This window comes from Schistocerca nitens, chromosome 2 (assembly GCF_023898315.1).
Source record: "Schistocerca nitens isolate TAMUIC-IGC-003100 chromosome 2, iqSchNite1.1, whole genome shotgun sequence".
Taxonomy (NCBI): domain Eukaryota; kingdom Metazoa; phylum Arthropoda; class Insecta; order Orthoptera; family Acrididae; genus Schistocerca; species Schistocerca nitens.
The window spans coordinates 649,816,511-649,843,083 of record NC_064615.1 but is presented as its reverse complement, the minus strand read 5'-3'; the positions used below and the strand labels follow the sequence as shown (position 1 = coordinate 649,843,083).

Here is a 26,573-nt window from a genome sequence, read left to right as displayed (position 1 = left end):
AAAGTCAGTTGGTATTACAAGTCTCATGAGTTGTCTCGAAGTATCAGAATAAATTCTTATAAAAATACACCAATATTACCAAACCTAGAAGAGTATCATTCAGATTTATGCAGATGAGAGTAAATGAACAGTGGAATACATCGAACACCTTCTAGAGGTTTGTAACTGGGAAGTAGGTAATTGATAACATAATATAACAATAATTCTGTACCAACTAATTGACACATTTTCAACATGTAAGGAAATTGCGAGAACAAATTAATACCACATCACATCTAGTTTGAAAAATGAATAATACACAGGATGAGATATACAGACAGAGATCACTCTACACTTTCTGGAAGATATGTTAATGATGGTTATTATTATATGAAGAGAATGAACTGATGGCTGCTGCAATATATGTACTTAACTGTTGAGAGTAATCATAAACGGCAGTAACCATAAATGGCAGCTGGTGCTCATTTTTGTTGGTGGGGCCCAGAAAAAAGTCAGTGAACTTTATAATGGAATTGCTCTGAAGTGTTTGTTATATAATCTTCATTTATGTCTTGCTGCTCAAAAAACATTAGAAAAATAATAAATATGGTAATGATTTCTAGCTTCTCTCCAATACTTAATAAATTAAAAGGCATTTTAAGCAAACAATCTACATTATTCATTTTAAAAGCACTCTAAGAATACTCAAGTTTCAATGATACTGCTGCAGAAAACAGAACACTATTGAAAGATAGGCCTGTTTGCAGTTTGAAACACTTCCCATTGATGAATGGCAGTAGGGGTGGGAGAAGGGGTTTGGAATACAGGACCAAACATGCATCACAGTTATGTATGCACTTAATTCATACAGCTAATTCATACAACTAGCTTGGTTTCAACACTGGAGTTTCTGCTGGCACTTTGCTACAGTATTGTAGGATCTCAAAGGGTGGCCACCAATGTTGAATAAATAATATGCTATTTAATGGAATGCTTCCTATTTCTGCTGATTTCAAGCAGCTGAATCCCAGAGTAAAACTGTTTAAGCTAGACTGCTTCAAAATATTTGATAGAATAATAAGTGAGACAGAAAATGGGTCTGACATATATCATTTCACCTCACTGCAATTTCCTGCCAGGAAAGCATTCAATGAGAATTCTGTATCTTATTTTAAGACATGTGAAGCAGATTTTGGTGTCAAATATAACAGAAACATCAATACAGCAGAGCTAGTTAATAGAATAGCTGCTTTCAAATTCTAGCAGAAAGAGCTGATGAAGAGCCATTTGGATATTTTGAATTTTTTGTTTTCAGTGTATGGGTTATTAGAGGCTTATGCAAAAATAAAAATAACATTGAGGATATTTATGACAATTATAATGCACTTTCAGCAAATTAAAGATGATAAAAAACTGCTTATGGTGAAGCAGACTGTCAAATTCAGCTGTCTTGTCAAGGGAATTGACACAGCTGCTACATTTGACTTCAATGACGTTAAGGATGGGTTTGCTGTGCTCAAAGAAAGGAAACTGCAAGTAAAATAATAACAAGAACACAACTCTTTGAAAGAAATGTATTCTTAATACATAATTGTAGCCCTTTTCTTTTATTTCCTATTAATGATGCACACACTGTTAATAATTTAATAGAAGAAAATAATATCTGTTCTTTATTATACATCATGATAAAATCAATATACACTAGCTGCAACAAACAAGTGGCATAGATTTTGTTTTACTTTCAATTCTTATAGAAAGTTTGGACAATTTGTAATTTATTTACCACAATGATGCATTTAATTTGTTGGGTGCAATATTTTTCACCTATATAGCTCATTTAAATAATGTTCTTCAATAACACATCATTTTTATTAAACTTACTTTTCAAATATCTTATATCTATGTTGAAAAATTTGCAGAGAGTTTTTCTGGGAGAGGGGAACTTAGCTTGGCAGTTCTGCTAGGGGTGCAGGATCTCCGGGCATAGCTCCAGCTGTGGGCTCCAGGTGCCCAGCCCCAAACACTGTGTAGACAAGTGGACAGGAGGGCAAGGAGGGTGGACAGGCACCAGGCTTCGCAGGGGGTAGCAAGGGAAAGGATGTATGTGTGAGCTGGTCCATCCAGGTGGTCAGTCTGGATGGACCATCTTAGGGCCATTGCTTTTTGTTGTGTACATTAATGATCTCTCATCAGTTACACTGCCAGAAGCAGAGTTCGTTTCGTTTGCAGATGACACAAGTACTGCAATAAATAGTATGTCTAGTGTTCTAGAAAGATCTGCTAATGATATTTTCATGGATATTAATAAATGGTTTAAAGCCAACTCACTGACATTAAACTTCGAAAAGACTCACTATATGCATTTCAGAACCTGTAAGAGGTTTCCACCCAGGATATACATAAAGTATGAAGAATAGCAGGTAGAAGAGGTTGACAGTCTTAAATTCCTGGGATTACAACTTGATAATAAATTCAGTTGGGAGGAGCACACCACAGAACTGCAGAAACGCCTTAACAAATCTGTATTTGCAATTCGAGTGTTAGCAGATACAGGCGACATAAAAATGAAAAAGCTTGCATACTTTGCCTACTTTCATTCCATAATGTCATATGGTATAATATTTTGGGGTAACTCTTCAAGTCAAACAAAAGTTTTCAGAGTCCAGAAGTGTGTAACACATATTATTTGTGGAGTACATTCAAGGACGTCCTGTAGAAACCTCTTCAAAGAACTGGGTATACTAACTACTGCCTCTCAGTATATTTACTCCTTAATGAAATTTGTCCTAAACAATATATCTCTTTTTCCAACAAACAGCTCAGTTTATACATACTATACCAGGAACAAAAATGATCTGCAAAAAGCACTTACTTTAGTTCAAAAAGGGGTCCACTACTCAGGAACACTCATCTTTAATAATTTGCCAGCAAACATAAAAAATTTAGTTACAAATAAAGATCAGTTTAAAAGGAGCCTGAAAGACTTACTAGTGGCCAACTCCTTCTACACCATTGATGAATTTTTTTAATAGAAACAAATGATGTATTGTATATATTCATACTATTAGTATTGGAACTTGACATGTTCTACATCGACGAGGATCTCATCAGCACAGATCTATGGAACGAAAAACTAATCTAATGTAATCTAATCGAATCTAGCTAGCCCTATGCTATGCTAAGGGGAGGGGTCAAGCAGAGAAAGGGAAACTGCTTGGTCATGTCACTGTGACTGCAGTTTTATGAGCAGGGGTTGTGGAAGAGTATGGACCACCTGATGCTGGCCCCTGGTGCTGGTCGAATGACCCAGGTACCGACAGCTCGGAGTAACATCGTGTCTCTGGAATGGAGTGATGGAAACTGGGCCTGACTACTTCTGGTCTGTGTCACTTGTACTACATCAAAGTCATGTCATACACAAACTGTTTGATATGACACTGAAAAATATACCAAAAATATTAGATCAGAAAATATCTTGTGAGCCAGGCTTTCTGGCTCGTCAGATGAGCCACCCCTGGTGACTTGAACTAAATGCAAGAGATCTTTTGTATTTAGAATAAGGAATATGTGCAGAGCACAGCAATTTATGAGTGCTGTCAGCAGAGTAAGGAACAGTTGTGTCATTACCTAAGAGTTGGAATAAAAGATCTGTAAAACAACTTAAGTCAAAGAGTGAGAATATCCCTAACCTGAATGTAAGTTATAACAAATAATTTGTGTCCTGGATTGATAGGTTAGGGTCCAGCACATCTGAGTTCCCAGACTGGTGTTGTTCCTGGAGCAAAGCTGGTCATCTTCAGTTGTCTGGTGCTCATTTAATGGTAAATACAATTTACATTTTAGGTGGCCAGTTGTCTTTTCTCTCCATTTCAGACAATTTCTGCCAGTTTGGTTCAGGCTAGGAGGGCTCATTTGTACTTTTACCATAAGCAAGAGGGAGAAAAGAATCTTTCTCCATGAGAAGCAATTATTTCTTCATAATTTATCTGCATAACAAGAGACTGTACATAGACATGTAATTGACAGTTTGTGTCTGTGAAGGAATTATGTGCTTAAGAGGAAAAAGGTACCTTAAAATGAATGGACAATATATCTACAGTCATTAAAAAAGCATCTTTGTTATTTCCAGGAGAAAAAGGCTTATATTCAAGGACTGATGACACTTTCCTCTTAACTTTCTTAAGAGCAAGGAAACACAATGTGAATGAAGCCTTCAAAATGGTAAATTTTTTGTATTGATTGTTTCATAAGTAATCTAGTTATATGTTTTATTCTGATGTGTATCTTTGTTTACTCTCTCAAAAATTGAACCCTCCAGCGTATGGAAACAACTGCAAATAATCAAATGGGAGATTGAATTAAAATTATGAAAGAATAAATATAATTTAGAGCATTGTGAAATATCTTAAGAGACCTTTTCACTTTTATTTATTTATCATCTCACAGTGATATAGGATTTGTCATCATAGTACAATTAAAATAAGTAGCTCAAAACATATGTACACAAGGAACATATTTTTAAGTATGCTTTTATGAGGAAGGGAGAGGTGGTCAACCATGGACACTGGCATTTGCCTGAAGGGACTTAGCAGAATCACAGAAAACCTAAACCATGATGACCAGACAAACTCCTTCTACTGACTATGGGATCAGTGTCTTAACAACTGTACTACCTCATTCGGCAGCTCTATTTGATTTCCATACAATCTGCTCTGGATGACTTACAATGGAGCAGTCAAAGATTTTTTGTTTGAAGGCCATACAGTCCAGAATCAGTAGGCCACTCAGGCAAAATCACTGTGAGCATTGAGGCAGTCTCCCATTATTGTAGAAACCCATCTGGTAAAATGCCACATCTTGCAGTGTGAAGAATTCCATAACTGGCTGCTCCAAATCCTCATCCAATAGGAATCAGTAATCCTTCAAAGCCGTTTTTTGGGAATCAAAGGCATGATAATCGCATGGAGAGTGATCAAGACTATAGGGTGATTGCTCAAGTGTCTCCTACTTGAGTTGTTCTGTAATGGATGGTCTGGCCTCTTAGATCAATCAGCATTTTGTATCGAGTCATGGTCAGTACAGAACTTGGTGCACCATTCCACATTGGTTTTTTTCGACAGTTGTGCTACTCCATATACATTCTTCATTCTATTATGGAAGTTTACTGGTGTTCATCCTTCAGCAGTCAAGAAAACAACAGCACATTGGTCTTGTTTGAATGCATTTGGTAATAACATTGCCATAGTTCATGTTTCTGTATTTACAGCATGCACATTAGAAAGACACAAATGTCACATCAATCCCTAGCCTACAACTCAGTGCTTATTTATCCACATTGGAGTCATACTATGTTGCACATATGCTGCAGCAACATTCTCAAATTGAAACTTTTTGATTGCCCCTTATAATATAAAACATGATTTGCTCTTTATCACTGCACAGGCGAAGGATTATCACTGTCTCCTGAACTACGAGCCTGCTTCTGTGTCCCATCCTCTAACTTTGTGTGGAGAACGGACTCCAGACCCATAAGCCTAAAACTATGCTCTCTGCACATCTTCATGTCTTTCCTAGGCCACCTGAAAAACTGAGTCAACATCCACCCACAATCAATGAGATGCTAAAGTTGGGAGAGTGACAAGACATTACTGTTGTGCACTATAGATCCTTGAAATGTGATTTTCTTTTAAAAGCATTATATTGTGATCACATATTGTAATATGATAGGGTGTTGTAGTTATCACCTTTCATTATTAACCTCCACTCTGTGTCCTCTAAGTAATCTGTAATTGTGTAATGTGCATTGTTTATGAATAATGTTTTAGCTGTCTTTTTGAACAGATTTAATTCAGTCATCTTCTCTATCTCATTTACACCACTACTATGTTACTAAATTTTTTAATTGAATTGTATGAGAATAAGTTTTATATTTTTGAGTAGTTTTTTGTATACTGGAAAAAGTACCACTATTAACAGAGATATAACTTTTCTTTTGCTGGAAATAATCTGAGATATCAGCTTGTACTTTAGACTTCATTTTACAGTGTGAAATGTTACTTCCAAACTAAATGGTATACGATAATAAAAATTCACTTAGTAATAAAACAACTTATGTTTAGCGGGGAAATTTTCAGTTTGCCTTTACAATGTCTGTGCATCATTAATATTAAATTTTAAATTGTTCATAGCTTTTTAAAAGCTGTTGTTCACCAGTATTAGAGCATTCTTCACGTTTATGAGGACTGTAGACACTCAGTGAACATTTATGACTATGTTTAATACCCTACATCTGCATGTCAATATTGATTTGTATGCATAGTTTACATCATCATGGCATATGTATAGTTTTCATCATCATGGTGTATGTGTAATAGCTCAGAAGAATGTATATCACTAGTGCCATTAATATATTCTTGAAGGATGGCCATTTTCTCATTTAGTGTTTTCACATCTTATTTTTCTAACCTAAGAACTGCGTGAATTGTAGTAGCATTTACTCAGAATGTTGTAACACAGGATTGCAGAGGCAAACATGCAATGAATTATAACAGTTTACCTGCATTTCAGCATTATGAAAACTGAGTAGCTCTTAGGATAAAACAACTGAAGGTAACTTGATTAATAAGCAAGTATTCTCATTGTTCATTAACTAAACAGCCATTTGTGTATTACAGAATTATGTAGGTTGGCTGTCATTAATTTTATGTGTACTAATCTAGAAGTCTGGGACTTGTGAGTTATTATTCTAGAAGTATAAGACATTTATTGTGTGATCTATGTATGTATACCCTTATTTCATTACCGTAAATTCAGAAATAAAAAAATATACACAAGTAGGTGGGACAAACAGTCACTGAAAACCCTTACTGTAGGGGAAACAATGTACAGGGAACAAATATAAAACTCTGAATTCAAAACAGCATTTAAATTCAAAACAGCATTTTGTACCATAAAATTAAATTGTACAATTAATGGCACAAATTGTGTTATTCCACATTATGAAGGGATGCTGGCTCAATATTTAAGGTGAGGAAATTGGAATCTGTGTACTAAAATGGAAGCCAAACATTGTTGTCATGGTCCTGATGTCAGATGATAGTACGTGTAATGTTACATTATCATATAATATGTGTATATTGTGTGCGGTGAACAGTACTAAGAAATGAAGAACAATGTAGCACTAGTTTTTTATTTCAGAATCAGAATCAGAATTTTTATTATCCCATAACATACAAAGTCATATCACAGATCTGATGTACTGGGGACTCGTCAACATTACATTTACATTACAATTGCAATTTGTATGTACAGTATTACAATAACAATATATGGGCACTCCAGTTTACATGTATTACAAAGTAATATGTAACAACAGCATTTACATAGTGAACATATTTTTACAAACATTTATTTGACACAAAACTACTAAGCTTAATTTACAGGTGATGTTTCCTTGCTCAGACTTCCACATCATCATTCATAAATTCTTCTACGGAGTAATAACTTGTGCAGCTTTGGTTTCAGTTGCCCTAGCTCCATGCTGTTTATTTGTTTCTTTTTTAGCATATTGTAGATTTTCATGCCCATATATTCTGGCGTTTGTGCATATAACTTTAACCTGTGAGTAGGAAGCATGAAGTTCGTCTTATTCCTAGTGCTGTAATGATGCTTAAAATTGTTGTCTGTGAATAACGTAGGGGTACTGTATACAAAAATAATCAGTTCTCAGATGTACAAACAGGGGGCACTTAATATTTTTAGATTTCTTAACAGTGGGGACAAGATTCTTTTGGCCTTGCGATACATATATTTCTAACAGTTGATTTTTGTAATTTTAACATTCTAATGATTTTGCTTGTATTACCCCAAATGATAATGCAATACCTTAAAACAGCTTCAAAATAGATGGAATAAATTACTTTTCTTATCTCCATGCTAGTTGAATACGACAAAATCTTCATAGCAAAGGTCAGGCTGTTTAACTTATTTGCTAAGTATTCTATGTGTGAAGACCAGGATAAATTTTGGTCCAAATTTATTCTTAAAAATTTAACACAATCTGATTCTATCATTTTCTGGTTTCTGCAGGTAACATGAATTTCATTTGTCTTAGAGTTTTTAGTTTTAAACTGTAGTAAATGTGTTTTTCCAATATTCAGTTTTAACTCATTTAGTTGGAACCAGTTTTCTAAACTGTCTAGTAGATTTGTGACAGTTGATGGAATTTGTTCTGAGTGATTGTTTTCGATGAGGGCAGACATATCATCAGCTAATAAAGCTGAGTGTGAATTTATGTTTAGTGGCAAGTCATTTATGTAAAGTAAGAATAAAATTCGACCCAGAATTGAGCCTTGTGGAATGCCTTGTGAAATAATCATCCATTCAGAGAAGAAATTTCCCTTGCTAGATGATATAACTACTCTTTGTTTTCTCTTTGTGTGGTGTGACCTGAAACACTCTAAAACACGACCTCCAATTCCATATTTTTCCATTTTATACAGGAGCAATTGATGGTTTACACAATCAAATGCTTTTGTGAGGTCACAGCACAATCCTGCAACTTTGCTAGACTTGTCTAAGGCAGAACAAATTTTTTTCACAAACTCATTTGTGATGTCTATTGTGTTTTTGCCTTTCTGAAAGCCATATTGATTATCTGACAGTATGTTTGATTTTTCTATAAATCTTTTGATTTCCATTACTACCACTTTTTCAAATATTTTTGAGAAAATTGGGAGAATAGAGAGTGGGCGGTAGTTTCCCATATCTTCTCTTGAGCCTTTGTGGAGGCAATGGTGGAAACAAGACAAAAATCCAGAAGTAGGACTTAGGTTGATTAGATATTACAGGTAAGATTCACTGATGTCATTGCTACCCTCAGTGAATCTGACGATGTATTACAGGACCTGATGAATGAAATGAACATGTTAATGATCACAGAATATTGACTAAGAGTATAGAAAAGCAGACAAAAGTAATCAGGAGTATCAGAAATAAGAATAGTGATCAACTTACTATCAGAGTTGGGACTACACAGAAGATAAAGTGAAGTAAATGTGTTATCTTGCATGATTGTGACTTGTCTCGAAAACGTGGAAAATTTGGGCTCTCAGAAAAATTGAATTTACTGTAAAAGTCAGGGAAATCTTAGGAAATTGTGAAAGCCCAGGAAATTCTGAAAGTCTCAGGGAATTCTGAGACACTCTAAGGGGAGCTGAACTGCTTGTTAATGGAAAGAAACGTCATAAATCACTCTTGACTTTATGCCTTGGAAACAATTGGTTGTAGAGATAGGCAATAAAGGTGAACTGAATATGTCTGATGTTCATTGCAGCCTTCAGTTTGCCTGTTTCCCATTGCACAATTTTGAGTATGATGCGGTGTAATGTGCACATGGAAATTTTTCTTGTGACTATGAATTTATCATTCAAACAAAAGCGAAGGTGAACTTTTTAATATAACAAAAATATATAAATATGAATCCATATTTGTGTATGTGTTTTTTAGATTAGAATCAAACACCCAGGTTTGTAACATGACAGAGTGGGATGACACACAACCTTCCATACAGTACTACACCAGCCATAGTTTTTGATGCCAATCTCATTCACCACATCAGTCTTAGAGTACAATATGTTGAGAATGTGGGTTTCGCGGGAGGCGTGCCAGAGATGAATCCCTACAGTCGCACTATCCTCTGTGTCCTTGGTGGCTCAGATGGATAGCTGGCACGGTAGCTCAGCGTGTTCGGTCAGAGAGTTGGTAGGCCTCTGTAATAAAAAAACTGAGTGGAAGGATCAACCATCAAACTTGAACAGGATGTCTTGTGACATCCGCAATGACCAAACACAACGATCAATAATGGGGAGGGGGGATAGGTGGATAGAGCGTCTGCCAAGTAAGCAGGAGATCCCGGGTTCAAGTCCCGCTCGGGGCACACATTTTCATCTGTCCCCGTTGACGTATGTCAATGCCTGTAAGCAGCTAAGGGTGTTCATTTCACTGTAATTTCATTTTAACGAGCTGCATGGTCACCGATGGTATCTGTTCTTTCGGACATGTCAGAAAGAACAGATACCATCTTATATATATAATAATTTCAAAACTATGTTAGCATAATGCAGCTAACAGTGATTTGATAGTAATTGAAATGCCAATTAAAAATATTGTTAACAGTTTCAGCTATGGTTTCACACAGTACCATTAGTACATTTTGTAAACTTGTTATCAGAATATGTACTCCACAGTGTGTCATTGCTTTTGTTCAAGTCAATTTCTGTAAACCTTTAAATTGTTAACTGTAACTCCAGTAAAAATTTGTTCGTAATAAGTAGTGTGATACGTAAAGCATTATTGTAATTATACTTAAGTGCTGTGGCACAGACCACACATGTGGCAGTCTTGTGCTACCTTTTGTAGCACACACTTTGTACAAGTTTGTCAGTTTCATTAATACATTGAAGTTTTGCACAAAACACTATGCCAACACTGTATTTGATATGCAAGAATAAGTAAACCGTGGGCAGCACTATTGAAAATTGATAGCTATTATGAAAATGCAGATTTACACCCATCACCAAAAGAGTCTTACTGTGGATAAGTTAGGTAAGCTGCAGGACACAGTTTACTGGATTCAGTTATTTTGCACTAATTTCAGTGCAAAGTAGTACTTAGATAACTTTCTGACAGTTCCGTGCTTCAAGCCATGAGTATAGCTAATATTAAGAACTCATATTTGAAACATTATGCATCATTGCTATCGAAGTCTATTGAAACTTCATTCTTGTAACTGTAGTTTGAAGCATGTTACTGCAATAATTTCTCTTTCAGTTGATGTTATCACACAGTGGTGTGACACTATAAGATGGATAATGAAGTGAGTGACTAGATTTATAGGTCACAGAATTGTTGATAAAACTATAAAATGTAGCTGCACTTGAAATAATCACAAATGTGTGATGTGGCAACTCAATAACTTTCTTTTGCTTTTATGGAAAGTAGTAAAGAAAAAGTTTCTCTCATTTACAACAAAAACTGGTTCATGGAAAACTGGAATTTCAACCTAGAAAAACATGGAAATCTTTTGATAAAACAAAACTGCCACCCTACCACACAAGTGAATTAAAACATAACAGATGAAACTATGAGGATATAAGAAGTAAACTAGCAGAGGCAAAGAGAGCATTTCTCACAAAGAGAAGTGTAGTACCAAACTTAGGTCTTAATTTGTGGAGAAAATTTATAATAATGTTGTTTGGAGCACAGCACTGTACCAAGTTAGTCGTCGACTGTGAGAAAATTGGAAAAGAAGAGATTGGCACAGGAGAAGAAAATGGTAGCAGGTGGTATCAAACCAGACTGATGACCAGCTGGGTGAACTGGGGTGAGGGTGGGGATGTGGGAGACAGAGAGAGATTGGCAGTGGCAAATTCAAGGATAATTCAATTGTTAATCAACCCTCTGTCTAGTTTTGTTACCAATCCCAGAGTGTATAACTTGAAATGGAATAAAGTTTTAGTGACTATGGAAGCACCTGAAGGAATGCTACTAAATCAGCGTAAAGAACTCCTGAAGAGTGATCCCTTGGTCACATGACTCAGATAGTGAAGCTACATTTAGGATATGCAGATACATGACACAGGTAGTTTGTAACAGAATGAGTAACCTAACGTGCAACAGTAAAACCTGCAGCTAAAACAATAGGACAAACAAATGTTATTGTTAAATAAATCTATTGAGCACAATAGTGGCAAAAGTTTAGAAGAAGGAATGAAATCTAGAGTTGCACAGAATAGTTATTTAAACAACCCACTGAGCAAGAGTTTGTTATGGTGATAATCACATCAAACAGAAAAACAAAGCCTCATAAGATGTGTGTGTAGAAGAGACAGATACAGTTCAAAAGACACTAGATCAACCAGATTTAAGCACTGCAGAATGAACTTAGCTGTAAGGAGATCATCAGGATGAGAGCTGGATGTTTCATGAGAAAGAATACCTGAAAATACAATTCTGCAATTAAGAAGAGCTGCAAGAAAACATGTAGATCATTTGAACAGAAACCAGTGAAGGGCATGAAGTGAAATCTTACAGATTTGGCCTGAAGTGTAAGAAAGAGAATCTTGGAGATTTTATAATTTCTTCCTTTATTTCATTGCTTAGCAGTTATCTAATTTCATGCCCTTGGTTGCTATCAAGCTACATCACAATAAAAATTATTATGCTTAAAGCATATTATATTCTACACATCAGTTCGGGGTAATAGGCAACATGTGGTTGCATGCCCCATTAGAGTTTTACATGACTATAACAGATACAGGCATGACTTTCAGAGATTTGAAGTCTATATGCAAAATGGAAAAAGGGCATTGCTTATGATGGTGCCTGCATACATAACAAATTAAGATATGATTGTGCTGCTAATTTCCTTGACATGCATCCTACCTGATTTTAAGACACTGACAAAGCCATGTGTGCTTCCACTTCAATTTTATTTTTCTGAAGCTTTAATAGTTTTTCCAGTTTATTATTGGTGCTTGTACTGCAAATTTTGGGTTCACTCTATGGTCCATTAAGCTTCATTGTGGTTTAGCACTCTTTCTGATTCTAGTGTCTAGAAATTTTAATCCTAGTTTTTCAGCAAGTTGACTGATCAGTACACTACTTTGGCTGTACATTAAATAATCGAGTTTTTGTCACAAGAAACATAAATTTACTTTTTAATTGCAATGTCTATATTTTTTCTGCAGTAATTCATATTATGGCTTTTTAAAGAATATGACTTAATCTTTATTTTCAAGCATTAAGGTAAACTGAATTTTGAAGTTCTCACAACCAACAGTTTCTTAAACATTTTCAACCACCGTTGCTGATTCCCCCATGTTATATATTAGCAGTAATCAATTAATTTCTTTCTTGGTCTTTCCATAGCTGGAAAACTTCTACGAAATGAAGGAGTCTTTTCCAGAACACCTTGAACCATACCTTCCATCAGAGAAAAGTAACATTTATGATATAGAAGGAATGACTGTTTTAGAACAAAAAGATGATGATGAAAGAGCTGTAGTCATCATAAGAGTGGGTAAGTGACACTTTAAAAGATAATGAATTTTATTTATTTGCTTGTTAAATATTTGTTGTTTAAAAATTTTATTGATCATTCACTGTGATATTGTGAACTCATCAGTATCATGACAGATACTTTTTATGACATTAAACAATGGAAACTCCAAGCTGGTATATCACCAATACTATGAAAAGTATAGATTGCTAGTCACTGTCAAGATGACCCATTGAGCTGCAGACAGGCACAACAAGAAGACTGTTACAAATTATAGCTTTCAGCCAAAGCTTTTTTCAGCAAAGAGAACACACACATATTACCACAAGCAAACATACCTCAGACACACATGACCTCTCCACCACCAGCTTTCCTCAACTGTCCAAATGGGAGTTGTCATTACAACACATTCTCTGTTCTTGAAACTATCCCAGCTTCATCCTACAGTAACCTACCATCCCTGCAACTGCCACCCAACATCTTCTGACCCATTGTCTGGTCACCTCCTCCCTTGTAATATTCCCTCACCCTTTTTGTGTGCTGCTTTCTGCCCATGTGCCACTCATCCTTTCCCCTTCCCTGCACCCCTCCTTAACTTCTCACTTTTTCCTCCTCCCCCAACCTCCTGATGCTGTGCTTGGCAGTCTTCCCTGCCCCATGGCAGATTGCTACTCACATGACAGTCACATTGTGGTCAGAGCTGCTGGTGGTAGTTGTCATCTGTGCATGAAGTGTGCTTGCCTGTGTGTCTTCTTTGCTGAAGAAGGCTTTGGCCGAAAGCTATGTGTAAGAGTCTTTCCATTGTGTCTGTCTACAACTCAACAGTTCATGTTTAGTGAATAATGTTCTATTGTTTTCCTAATATTGTTTATGGCATTAAAATCTTTTATACTGTAATAGTCTTTTGATACCATCATCATAGATCACTTTTAATTTCTAATTAAGTATTGTTAGTTGCTGACTGACGTTAGTAATTTCACAATCTTACAGAAAACACAGATTTCAGAAAAGTTACAGTAGAAGAGTGTTTTCAGCTAATAACAACAGTGATTTTATTTTGTTGTGAAGATCAATATGTTCAAATTTCTGGTATAACTGTCATTGTGGATCTAAAAGGGTTTGGATTTCAACACGCAATTCATGCAACACCAAAAACTTTGTCTTTATTTATTAAAATGTTTCAGGTAAGGAATTTATTTTTGATTCCTGTATTTTCAAATTATGTCAGATATAGGTACCCAGTTTTTCCATGTTATAGAATGATGTCATGTTTCAGGGTAGTTTTCCACTAAGGCTTAAAAGTATTCATATTGTAAACCATCCAAAACTTTTTGCACCTTTTTTTGCATTGGCAAAGCAGTTTATGAAAGAAAAGATGAGGAGAAGGGTAAGTGTTTTATTTTAATTATAATGTGTTCACTCTGTAACAGGCTACTTCTTTTTCATGAATCGTTAGTTTGATGTTTTAATAAATAAAAAGACAGAAATTTATAGAAGTTCACTACAAAAGAAAAAAATGCCCTCTTGAGGCTGGGTCATTTCCTCATTTTAATTTTAATTTTTGAGATAAAAATACTGTGTTCCTATTTTCAGTGCTGATGTTTCACTGTTAAATGATTTTTCAGATTCACTTTCATGGTACTGACATGTCTTCACTGCACACACACATACCTTATGAAATTTTACCACAACAACTGGGAGGAATGCTTCCAAATTTCAATTTCACTAGTTTCAGAAATAAACTTCAACTACATGAAGATAAGATTGCAGGTAATAACTTCATGAATTATCACAAATTCAGTTATGTAGTAAGAACAGCATTGATAGGACTTGACATTTATAAATTTGACTAACTCAGATCAGCAAAACTAAGCTAATTCTTCTTCCTAAGAATGTCATTGTTTTGAGAATTAAATTTCTGTACTTGATTTCCCCTGCAAAAATAAAAGCCCAGTTTGACAAGAAACTCCACTGTTCACATCTCAATTTCCCCATTAATTTAATAACTGTATGTGATGTTAGGACAGAATCACATGTGGATAGAAAATTTTGAATATAAATTAAAAAAGGTACACAAATCAGTTCTCCTCCAGTTTCATTACCTTAATCCTGAATCATAGTTTGCTGAACACTCTATCCTCATCTGCTTTTGCTGATATATATGCACCTGAACTTTGAGGCTAATACACTGTACAGTCAGGAGTCCCTTGCTGTAGAGTTTACATATAGAATTCTAATGAATATCTGTACACGTCATTTGTTGATGTAAACAGTTAACTAACTGGCCTATCCACATCAGACCATCTTCAAAAACTGCTGAAGTTTTCACAATTTTCAAAAGCTTAAAGAAAATTTCTCTGGCTTTGAATTTCTGTTGCAGCTGTAGCCAGAGCAAAATATTCTACTTCTGTTAAGGATTGTAAAATGTTTATCTTCTTATAGATCTCCCATCTGTTTTAATTCCTGAATTAGAATCAACATAATACAAAATAAAACATTAATTTCTATCTATGTGATATATGTCAACATCAGTTCTTCCTTTAACGTATTGAGAAATTTGCTTCTCACCCTATCTTTCTCCAGGTTTATTTTGACATATGTTAGAATAGTTAACTGATGCACTTGCACTAGTTTTGAGGTGGTCATTGTGTAATTAAACAACCAGTTCTACAGCTACAGCAATACCCTGAATTCCATAGGGTGCTTCCATTTGGACAATACTACATATTAGGTTTTCTTCCATTTCCATTCACATTCACAGTGTGTAAAGAATGATTGGTTAAATTGCTCTGTGGAAGCTGTAATTAGTGTAATTTCATCTTCATTGTTTGTACTGGAAATATTTGCATTCCTAGACCCCTCATTTAATATAAGTTCTTGAAAATTTGCAAGTAGTCTTTCACAGGATAGTGAACAGCTATCTTCAAGTGTCTGCCAGTTCAGGTGGTTTGTATTTCTGTGAGGATTTTCCATATGTCAAATAAACCTGTGACCTATCCTATTTCCATTAGGATGGATCACAAGTGTGTTTCATAAAAAATTTAATTTGTAGATTGACTGTGTTTTCCTAGCATCCTGCCAATGAACCAGAGTCTGCCACCTGCATTTTCTACAGTTGAGCCTATATGACCATTCCATTTCATATCCACACAAGTTCTTACACCCAGGAATTTGTATGTTTTGACTGATTCCAGTTGTGACTCATTGGCATTAGAGGTAGAGAATGCTATATTTCATGTAATTCTGAACATTGAAAGCTAGTTGGCAATCTTCACACTACTTTGAAATTTCATCAAAATCTGGCTGAATAGTTGTGAATTTTTTTTCATGTGGTACTAGAGTACAGGTAACAATATCACATACAAAAGTCTTAATTTGCTATTAATATTGTTTGCCAGGCCATTAACATACAACAAGGGTCCTTAACACACCTTCCTAACACCTGAATATACTTCTTCTTTGGTTGACTACTCTCCATCTAAGATTACATGTTACATCCAAGAAATTCTTAATCCAGACACAAATTCAATTTGATACCCACATGATTAGACTTTACTTAATAAGGTTTAGTGTGATAATCATCAAAGGATTTTTGGGAGCCAGTATTAGTGTATTGAATGCTAGTTTTGTGGACAACTTTTGCTGCACTTCTTGTCGAGGGTTGTCTCCTGTCCTTTCTTCAACCCATGATAAAGCTATTTATTTGAGGAATCCACATGGTTAAAAATGGTGTTATCTCAATTACAAATTGTGTGGAATATACTAGGTATTCCATCAGGCCTGGGGTCTTGTTGAGTTTTAGTAATTTCATCTGTTTCTTAACCCAGCTGACACAAACAATGATATCACTATTTTTTTTCAGTAGCATAAGAATTAAATTGGAGACTAGTACCTAGGTCCTCCTTTTTAAAAGAAAGTTTAAAAATGAAGTTCATTTCTGCTTGTGCTTTGCTACTCTCTGTTTCAGTTCCTGCTTCCCTCTGTATGATTTCTTTCAGGTCATGTCTCCATAAATGTCTTCACTGGAGTTGACTTCCATCAATGTGCTACATTGTTTTCACTCTTCTGTACTGAATCTGTTCAGTTTTTGAATTTAGTGTATTGAGTATGGATCGATCCCATTGATTCTCTGTGTATAAATTACCAGACAGAATTTTGGCTGTATGGTAAACTCTTATGGTATCTTCATCTCATTTGAAATTCATTCAAGACCAATGTCATATTTAAGTTTGCTGATTTACATATTAAAATGAATAGTAACCATTCTATAAAATACTTTTAAATAATAAAAAACTTCAATTTTTGATTGAAGACTATAAACTGCAATAAAGTGCATATAATCATCAAAGAAAGTCACCTTACATATCTTTCCATGAAAAGTTAGATTGATACCCACCACACAAAGGAGGTATTTCACTGTAGACAGCCACAATGACAAAGAATGATAGAAATATTCAGCTTTTGGACTATGCCCTACATCAGAAGTAGAAAACGCACAGACATTCACACAAGCACAACTCATACACAGATGACTGCAGTCATCTCCATGTGCTATGGCATGATTGCAGGTACAGCATTGGGAAGCTGTTCTGCAAGACAGAGAAGGGGGATAGGAGAGAAGTGAGAGAAATTTTAAAGAGTCTGTACCTGTGTGAAGGTTGAGGACAGGGGGTTATGGGAATGAAGGTTATTTTACTGCAGCTCATAAAAATCTGGTAATGATGGAGAGAACCCAGATGGCACAGGCTGTGAAGCAGTTGTTAAAGTGAAACACATACTGTTATGCAGTATGTTTAGCAACTGGGAGGTCCAGCTGTATCTTGGGCACAGTTTGGCAGATGTCATTCATGCAGACAAATAGTATGTTAGTAGCCATGCCCGTGTAAATTGTGGGACAGTGGTTGCAGCTAGGTTTGTGTATCGTATGGATGCTCTCACAAGTAACTCTGCCATTGATGGGGTACAAGATGTCTTTGACAGGACTGGAGCAGAGGATTGTCAGATTGTGTATGGGACAAGCCTTGCATCTGGGACTGTTGCAGGCATATGAGTCATGAGGCAGGGGGTTAAGGGTTGAGAGCAGGGGTGTAGTAGGGACAGAGAAGGATATTCCATAGGTTGGATAGGCATAGAATACAAAGAGTTTGTCTTTAAATATGTCTGCTTGTGTCTGTATATGTGTGGATGGATATGTGTGTGTGTGCGAGTGTATACCCGTCCTTTTTTCCCCCTAAGGTAAGTCTTTCCGCTCCCGGGATTGGAATGACTCCTTACCCTCTCCCTTAAAACCCACATCCTTTCGTCTTTCCCTCTCCTTCCCTCTTTCCTGATGAGGCAACAGTTTGTTGTGAAAGCTTGAATTCTGTGTGTATGTTTGTGTTTGTTTGTGTGTCTGTCGACCTGCCAGCACTTTCATTTGGTAAGTCACATCATCTTTGTTTTTAGAGTATATAGTTGGTATGAGGACCAGGAAGGAGGTTGTAGGTTTGGAGTCAGTTGGACTTTGGGAAAGGTTATCCTGAATAGCGGCATGGCCATTGTCATTAGAGGATGTTAATATAGAAGAAGGTGACATCAGTAGTGACAAGCGAGGTGCTTGATGGTAAGAATCAGGAACTGTGGTGAATCAGCGGAGGAAATGGTTGATGTCTTTTCTATGGGAGGGTAGGTTATGAAGGTGTTGATTCACAAGGGCAGAGATTCTCTCTGATGGGGCACAGCAACCAATCACCTGAGGCACAGTTGCATTCAGGCCTTAGCACATGGAGACAACAGTGATCATTGTGTATGAGTCATGCCTGTGTGAATGTGTGTGTGTTTTCTATTTCTGATAAAAGACATAATCCAAAAGCAGTATATTTTTGGCATTCTTTTTCTTTGGGTATGTCCATGACTCAATGCCTTCTTTTTTTGGTGAACAGCAATCTATCCCTTCTACATTGTTGTTATTCCATCATAAATTTTTCATTGCTTGATTTTTTCCATCACAAGATACATGCTGTATAGGAACAAGCACATCACTATCTATTAATTCAGATGCTCATTTGACTGTAGGTGAAGCATGAGTTAGTTATAAACTGCATTACCTTCTTTATAACTCAAACATTTATTTTAGATTTTGAACACCTGGCCTTGTTCAGTCATCCAAATTATTTATGCCACACAGCAAAATCTTTGTCTAAAATACAGCTATTCCAATTTTCCCTTGTCCATTTGATTACGAGAGTATACAATCCATAATCTTTTCTGTTTTCTATAGATACAGTTTTATTTTGGTTGTGAAATGAGCCTTCTGACTTTCCTAAGCCAATATGACAACCAACCATTTGTAATTTATGTGCTAACAACTTCACCCATGTTGCACATTGGTAGAAAGATAGCTATTTTAGCATCTTCAAGTTTCCTGATAGTAGTTAAAGAATGAGTTCATTAATTATATGCATCATTGCTCCTGAGTCCAAAAAATACTCTATTTTTTATCAGTACAAATTCTAGTAATAACCAAGACATTCAGATTATCTTCACTATGAGTTGTTTCCAGTGAATTTGCACCTACACTAGCGGAGTTGTTACTTTTGTGTTTTTTTAGTCATTCTTCTTTACATTGTACTCTAATATGACTTACTTTTCCACATCTATAGCAAGCATTTGGGTTATCATTTAGTGCCTGCCAGGCAAGTGCCATGAGATGTTCTTGTTACTTGACCTATTCTCCAGATTCTCTGTAAAAGAAATGCTGTCACAACAAGAGTTCTTATTGTGATGTCTTGGCACTTTTAGAATTGTACTGCATCAGTTCTTCACCTGTTAGTGTACCTTTTACAAAACTCAAGTTTTAAAGTCACTGAAGCAGTAACAACAGCTACAAATGACAAATATATAATTTCTTCAGTGATAGCATTGAATATTCTAAAATCTCACATTATTTTATAAAACTTCAAAAAGTGATTTTCAAGAGCCTAAATGCTGGCATAAAACTTCATTAATAACAATGTCTTTAATAGTAAACATTGATCAGCAATATCTTTATGCCCAATAGTTTCAGTTACTTATTTTTAAAAAAGTGTACGTAGTTTCCTTGCCCCTGGCACTATCCAAGTGGCTGTTCAAAATCTGTTGGTTTTTCTGTGCCACACTTTCTGTCATATTTGTGATGTTCTTCTAGTTGACCTTTCTTCTGTGCACATTGTTCAGCAGTATCATCTTGAATAAACTCCTCCAGGTCCATATAAGTCTTTTCTGTAATACTCAGTAACTTGAACTCACTTAAAAGATGTTAGTCGTATATTTCCTGTTGCTGAAACTCATGCTAGCAAGTAGAGGCATTGTATATCACTGCCAGACAAGTGTGTGTGTGTGTGTGAGAGAGAGAGAGAGAGAGAGAGAGAGAGAGAGAGAGAGAGAGAGAGAGAGAGGCCATTACTGACCTTGAATCTAAAGTTGTAACTTCACTTTTATTCCAACACCGTCAGGTGGCTTGCGGAGTATGGATGTAGATGTAGAATTTTTGTGCTTATGTTGTTACACCAGCACGTTTAGCAACTCTGCTTCTTAATTAACTGCTACCCATTACAACAGTAACACACTGACAAAAGAAATTGCAAAGAAACAGAATGCGTATAAAGAGAAGTTGATGCTCATTATGCAGTTACTAATTTGTTCACATTGGAGTGTCACACAGTGTTTGCCACTAATATCTTGTAAGTAGTAGAGACTTCTTTAGGTAGATAATGAAGTTCTCTCGTTATCACGGAGGACTTTCTCACTTCCTTTCTGCTACACAAGATCTCCTTTTATGTTTCAATGTTAAGTGTGAGTTCCACATCTATTGTCCAAAGTTCACCTTCCTCTGTATCCATAGTGGCAACTGTCTTGCATTTAAAATGAAGTTATCTGTTTTCCTTTCCATGTGAATCACATTATTCCATAAAACTTGTCTGTCTTGTTCTGTATATAGAAGGAGTATTTAATGAATGCATGTGTGACCTCCCTGCTCACCTTTAGTAATTTTAGATGATGTCTTGCAGTATCCCTCTTACCATCTATTAGGCATAATTTCACACTGTTACTCTGCACTTGTGCCAGCTGTAAAGCAGAAGAGACATAGAAGTAACATTTTATACCTCAGAATTAACTTTAAAAATGATAGACCTATACATTCACAGAGAGAGAGAGAGAGAGAGAGAGAGAGAGAGAGAGAGAGAGAGAGAGGCCATTACTGACCTTGGATCTAAAGTTGTAACTTCACTTTTATTCCAAATGGGAGCAAGTTGGCAATGATAAATCAGGGAGCTCATGACACCTCTTCTAGATAATGTACAAACTAGTTTTGAACCATCACTGTTTTGACACTTCTTGCAGAAAATGTATAAACCATATGGGATTTTTGGGAAATTATTTCAAAAGAAAACACAACAACTCTGATTTTGGGAGAGACATTATTGAGTGATCTATGGCATACCTTTTTATTGAGGTTATGTAATAATTTTTTAGTTGTTGGTCAGATTGCAGTCTAATAGCACAGAATAAATTGCTGCAAGTGAAATGGTCATCTATGATATTTATAGTCATGATTGTCATCAACTTTTGGTGGGTCTTATGGACTAGATCATTATTCCAGAGGTGGTAGTTAGTCTGAGACCTGACAAGAAAGCTAAAATTGAACTACATGTTCTGCTCTATATCATGTGCATATTTAAAGATACCATACATATTTCCCTGTACATAATCTCATGAAGACATTCATCAAACACAATGCTGTCACTCTTTTTGCCACCTTAAGTAAGCAGTTACAATTCACTGTTGCCTAATGCTAACCCATATTTTGCATGTTTTTTTCTCAAAACGTAATTTTTAGGATGGGTTATAGCAAGTTTTATGGTTTGAAGTAATAGAGATACAGGCATGGGTGTCCATAATTAAAGTTCCAGTTTCAAAATGCTGTAGAAAGAGAACCACCATTCCAAATGACATCAAATCTGAACAGCATATTATTGACACAGGGAGAAACATCATGGGGAAAAAATAAAAATAAATATGACCAACAGATGGTGCTGTAAGTATCAGACTACGTGTACCAACAGATGCGCGGCACACAGCTGTTCCTCAGATTGCACCCGAGATGCCCAGCAGAGCTGCTGCTTGAAGTGTTGTGCACTGCTGGTAAAGATCTTTTAGAAGAATGGTGACTGTGGACCAGTAGCCCTGCAGAAGTTACAAACACTCAAGGGTATGAAAAACAGCATTAGTCCAATGTCTGCTAAGTGTCTGGAGAAACTGATTACAAAATTCGAAAAGATAGGTTCTTCTGAAGTGCACTGTGACAGAGGGAGGAAAGCGGTTGATCTGACATCTGTCAAAGATATGGACTTAGCATTAAAGGAGGAGTCTATCAGTGGTGTGCAAACATGCAATGCATGGGGCATTGCCTGAGCATTGGACTTGCCTGTGAGAACAATGTATAATATCTTGCAAAACATCCTGTAATGCTGTCCATAAAACTTCATCCATGTTCAAGAGTTGCTTCCTGCTGACCTGCCAACAAGACAAACATTTGCTCCAAAATTTCTTGCTCACATGGAACTGGACAATGAATGGTCATGGAAGGATTCTGTGGACAAACAAATCTCAATTCCATCTCTAATGACAGGCCAATAAGCAGAATTGCAGAATATGTGAAAATGGAAATTCTGCATGCACATTGCCCATTACCGTTTGATTCTATAAAGGTGACTGTGGGGTGTGGGTTGCGTAGGGCCATCCTTTTATGAGGAGATGAGTCCTGTTACTTGCACATCAGTGTCGTTTCAAGCCTTCAGCAGCATAGATGTGTGGGTAGGATCATTTTTATGTAAGATGGCACTCCTCTGCATGCAGCACAGTCAGTGAAGTAGCTGCTGCAGAGGCAATCCTAGAATTATCAGCTATCATTTCCCTACAGCTTGGCCATCTAGATCACCTGATATTAATCTGTGTGACTTCTGAAAGATATTGTGTTCATTGCTGCAGTTACGAATGTTGAATTGAAGGCACACATTGCGCAACATATTTTGAACATGACCCCGAAGACACACTGATCTGTTGTGGAACATGCTTTTTCTCAATTTCAACTTGCAGCAGAAAATGGTGGACAACATATTGAACGAGTCTTGCACCAGTCTCATGACAATTAGAGAATAAAGTCATTTTGCTCTTTATGCTGTTTTTGACCCCAAAGACAATTAAAAACCTATGTTACTCTGCTTTTATGTGGTTTTTGGCCCCAGGAGAATTAAAAACTAGTGTCATTTTGCTTTTTATGCATTTCTTGGCCTCAGGACAATTAAAAAAACTGATTTTTTCCATCAAATGTGGCACAACCTTGCCATGATGGATGGGCTTACCTGCACAAGTGTTGACTGCCGAACTTGTGCAGTTATGCACATTGAACCGTATGGATTGTGTAATGTGCAACTCAAACCATAGCTCTCACACTAAAATTCATGTTTCATTTCTAGTTGGTCCCATTTCTGCTGGTGCTTACAGTGCCATCTATTTGTAAAATTTTCATTAAATTCCTTTTTGTTCCATGCTTTCTCTCCTTGCATCAGTAATATGTTGTTCATATTTGATGTCATTCTGAGCAGTGGTTCTTCTTATACAGTGATTTGAAACTGGAACTTCAGTTATGGACATTCTGTGCTTCTCATCTTCACTTTAGTCTGATATATATGTCTGTGCATTATAATCACTTTCAGGCTACTGTTGAAGTGTTACTCTTAATTCTATCCTAAAATAATGCATCCAATTTAAAAATTATTAATGGAGACTCATTTGAAAAAGAACATTGTGCAATATTAACTGTATTAGTTTGACCCACCCATTTCAGAATCATTTTGGGAGTATAGGTGTGAATTTAACTATCTTTCCTTAAATGATGCTTTCTACACTATATCTGAACTAACCCACACATCTGCAGTGGCATGTTTATCTGATTTTCAGACATAATTGTGTAACCCATCATTCAAAATCACGTAACTTTGGGGAATATTATCAGGAAACTGAGAATGAGTATCACTGAGACTTTTCCTGTAGAACAATTTGTGGTGGATTTACCAAGTTTGGACACTTTCTCTCCACATGGCTTGGCTCCATTGATCCTCTCAAAAGTAAGAAACATAGGTATACTGCAATAGTCAGTAATGAGTGAGGCCATTATCTTATAAATGAGTAAACACTTACCACGCTAATTGACAATAAACAGTCATGTCTGTTGCAGTATTTCACAACTACAGTCCCATAGTTTTATATAATTTTCTTTCATGTAATCTGAATGCTATGCTACAGTAGACACACAAAAATTACAAGTTTGAGAAAAGCTCATCTCTTTTTCTAATTATGGCAGTGCCTCATATATACAGGCTGATTATCGTTACTCCATCCTGCAATAAGGTACATTTATGTTATGGCTGGTATTGTTAATTATTTAGCTGATTCATGTTCAGGCATCATTTATATGACTAATCCTAATGATGTGGGACTAGTCATTCTATCTAGAATGAAATTTTCACTCTACAGCGGAGTGTGCACTGATATGAAACTTCCTGGCAGATTAAAACTGTGTGCCGGACCGATACTCGAACTCGGGACCTTTGCCTTTCGCAGGCAAGTGCTCTACCAACTGAGCAAAGTTGGTAGAGCACTTGCCCACGAAAGGCAAAGGTCCCGAGTTTGAGTTTCGGTCCGGCACACAGTTTTACTCATTCTATGTTCAATTTACATGTTCATATTATGTAAATGTGGCTACATGCTGACCATTTGTGAATAGAAATTATTATATGGAATAATAGGAGTGGTCAAGAAGAAACTTTTTCAGTTTGTTGTCTATTTCTCTTTTACTGCATGTCAATCATTTTGATGGCAGCATTGCACACATCTTTTTGCCCTAAAGACACTCTTAATATGGAGTAGTGAATCTCATTTTTGCTTCTTGCAGTGCTGTTATGCACAGCTTTGTTTGTTTTGAACCACAGTGGGTTATTTACAACTAACTTCATGAGGGAGGAATTCTTAAATATGAGTTACCCTAGAACATTACTTTATAAGGCATTATTTAATGAAAATATACAAAATAAGTCAACTTACTGATCTGTTTCTCCCTAAGATCTTCAATGTTCCAAAGTACAAATGTGTCTTACTGACAGTTGTTCTTTTTGAGCAGTCTGCAGCTCGTGGTCTAGTGGCTAGCATTGCTATGGGTTCGATTCCCAACTGGGTTGGGGATTTGCTCTGCCTGGGGACTGGGTGTTTGTGTTGTCCTCATCATTTCATCATCATCATCATCATCATCATCATTCATGACAGTGACTAGATTGGACTGTGTGAAAATTTGAACTTTTTAGGTGTGCTGATAACCACACAGTTGAGTGCCCCCCAAACCAAACATCATCATCTTTTTGAGTAGCTATCACAAGTGGAACAGGTGTGAGGCAAAATACATTATACTCAAAGTACGCTCCACCATAAATGAAAAAGTGGCTTGCAGAACATAGATGTAGATTTAATGTACATAATTGTCTTTTACTAGCATTGTACTTCAGGGGAAGAGGTTCTCTAAAAGAACATAATATTAGCTCAATGTAACAGGGTGTAAAACAATGTGCTGTAGGTGGGATTCTGCACTGTGTGGCTTGTGTGTCAGTACTGTAGACCTTTTTACCCCAAAGATTCATTACTGTGCTCAAACCGTGCTGTGCAGGCATGGGCAGCATTGGTAGCTGTGGTCAGGTAAGTAGGTGATAGTAACTGATGTCTGTGGTAGCTGAGGTTATTGAGCCATTGTTTGCTGTGTTTGCTACATGAGAATGCAGTGTGTTAAAGGACATGTAACAAAAAATTTCTTTTTGCATGTGGACAATATGTCCATCCAGTTCTGGATGGTGCCAGTCCTAGAGAACAAACTTTTTTATGATTGCCTTGCAGACGGTGCTACAAAGTTTTCTACACTGTCTGTAAGTCTTTTCACTTCATATAAACCATACTATTTTCCACACTTCATCTAGACTGGTTCTATGGTTTTGGATTCAGTATACTCCAAAGTCAAAATACACCAAGATATTATTGTTGCAGCTTGTGAATTTCTTCACCAATTCTAACACGCTGTTTTACTAATACTCAGTTGTCAATGAGATGTGTGACAGTCTTAAATAATCTGTGATGAGACTTTTATCCTTTCACTGGCCATTTCTGCCTCTTTCTCCAGCAATGTCTTCATGCTTTTCTCATCTGTAATTTCACTACTCAGTGGAAATATGCATAGCTTCTTTACATTTACTTTCAAGCTATTGTGTAATTAAAACTTCACATTGAGCCATTACTAGTGGCACTATGGTTTAGGCTGCTCAAGACTCTCAATTTCAGACAGTTTCCTGGCCAATATTTTATCCTGCCTTCCACAGTACACAATCTACAGTCATCTCAATTATTTCATTATGTGTTCCTGTGGATTTGAGGGAGACTGGTATTTACAACATTCAGATGCATATCAGTAGTTTCT

At 36.3% G+C, this 26,573-nt stretch overlaps 1 protein-coding gene across 1 annotated transcript in view; it reads left to right on the top strand.

The window, feature by feature from the left end:
• The window catches only part of LOC126236762 (alpha-tocopherol transfer protein-like), a 150,651-nt gene that overhangs the window by 114,549 nt on the left and 9,529 nt on the right, over positions 1-26,573 (top strand). Inside the window, exons 3-7 of the mRNA XM_049946316.1 lie at positions 4,109-4,200; positions 12,910-13,060; positions 14,030-14,223; positions 14,316-14,426; positions 14,665-14,809. Of these exons, the coding sequence (XP_049802273.1) occupies positions 4,109-4,200; positions 12,910-13,060; positions 14,030-14,223; positions 14,316-14,426; positions 14,665-14,809 (693 nt within the window). The remainder of the gene's footprint in view (positions 1-4,108; positions 4,201-12,909; positions 13,061-14,029; positions 14,224-14,315; positions 14,427-14,664; positions 14,810-26,573) is intronic.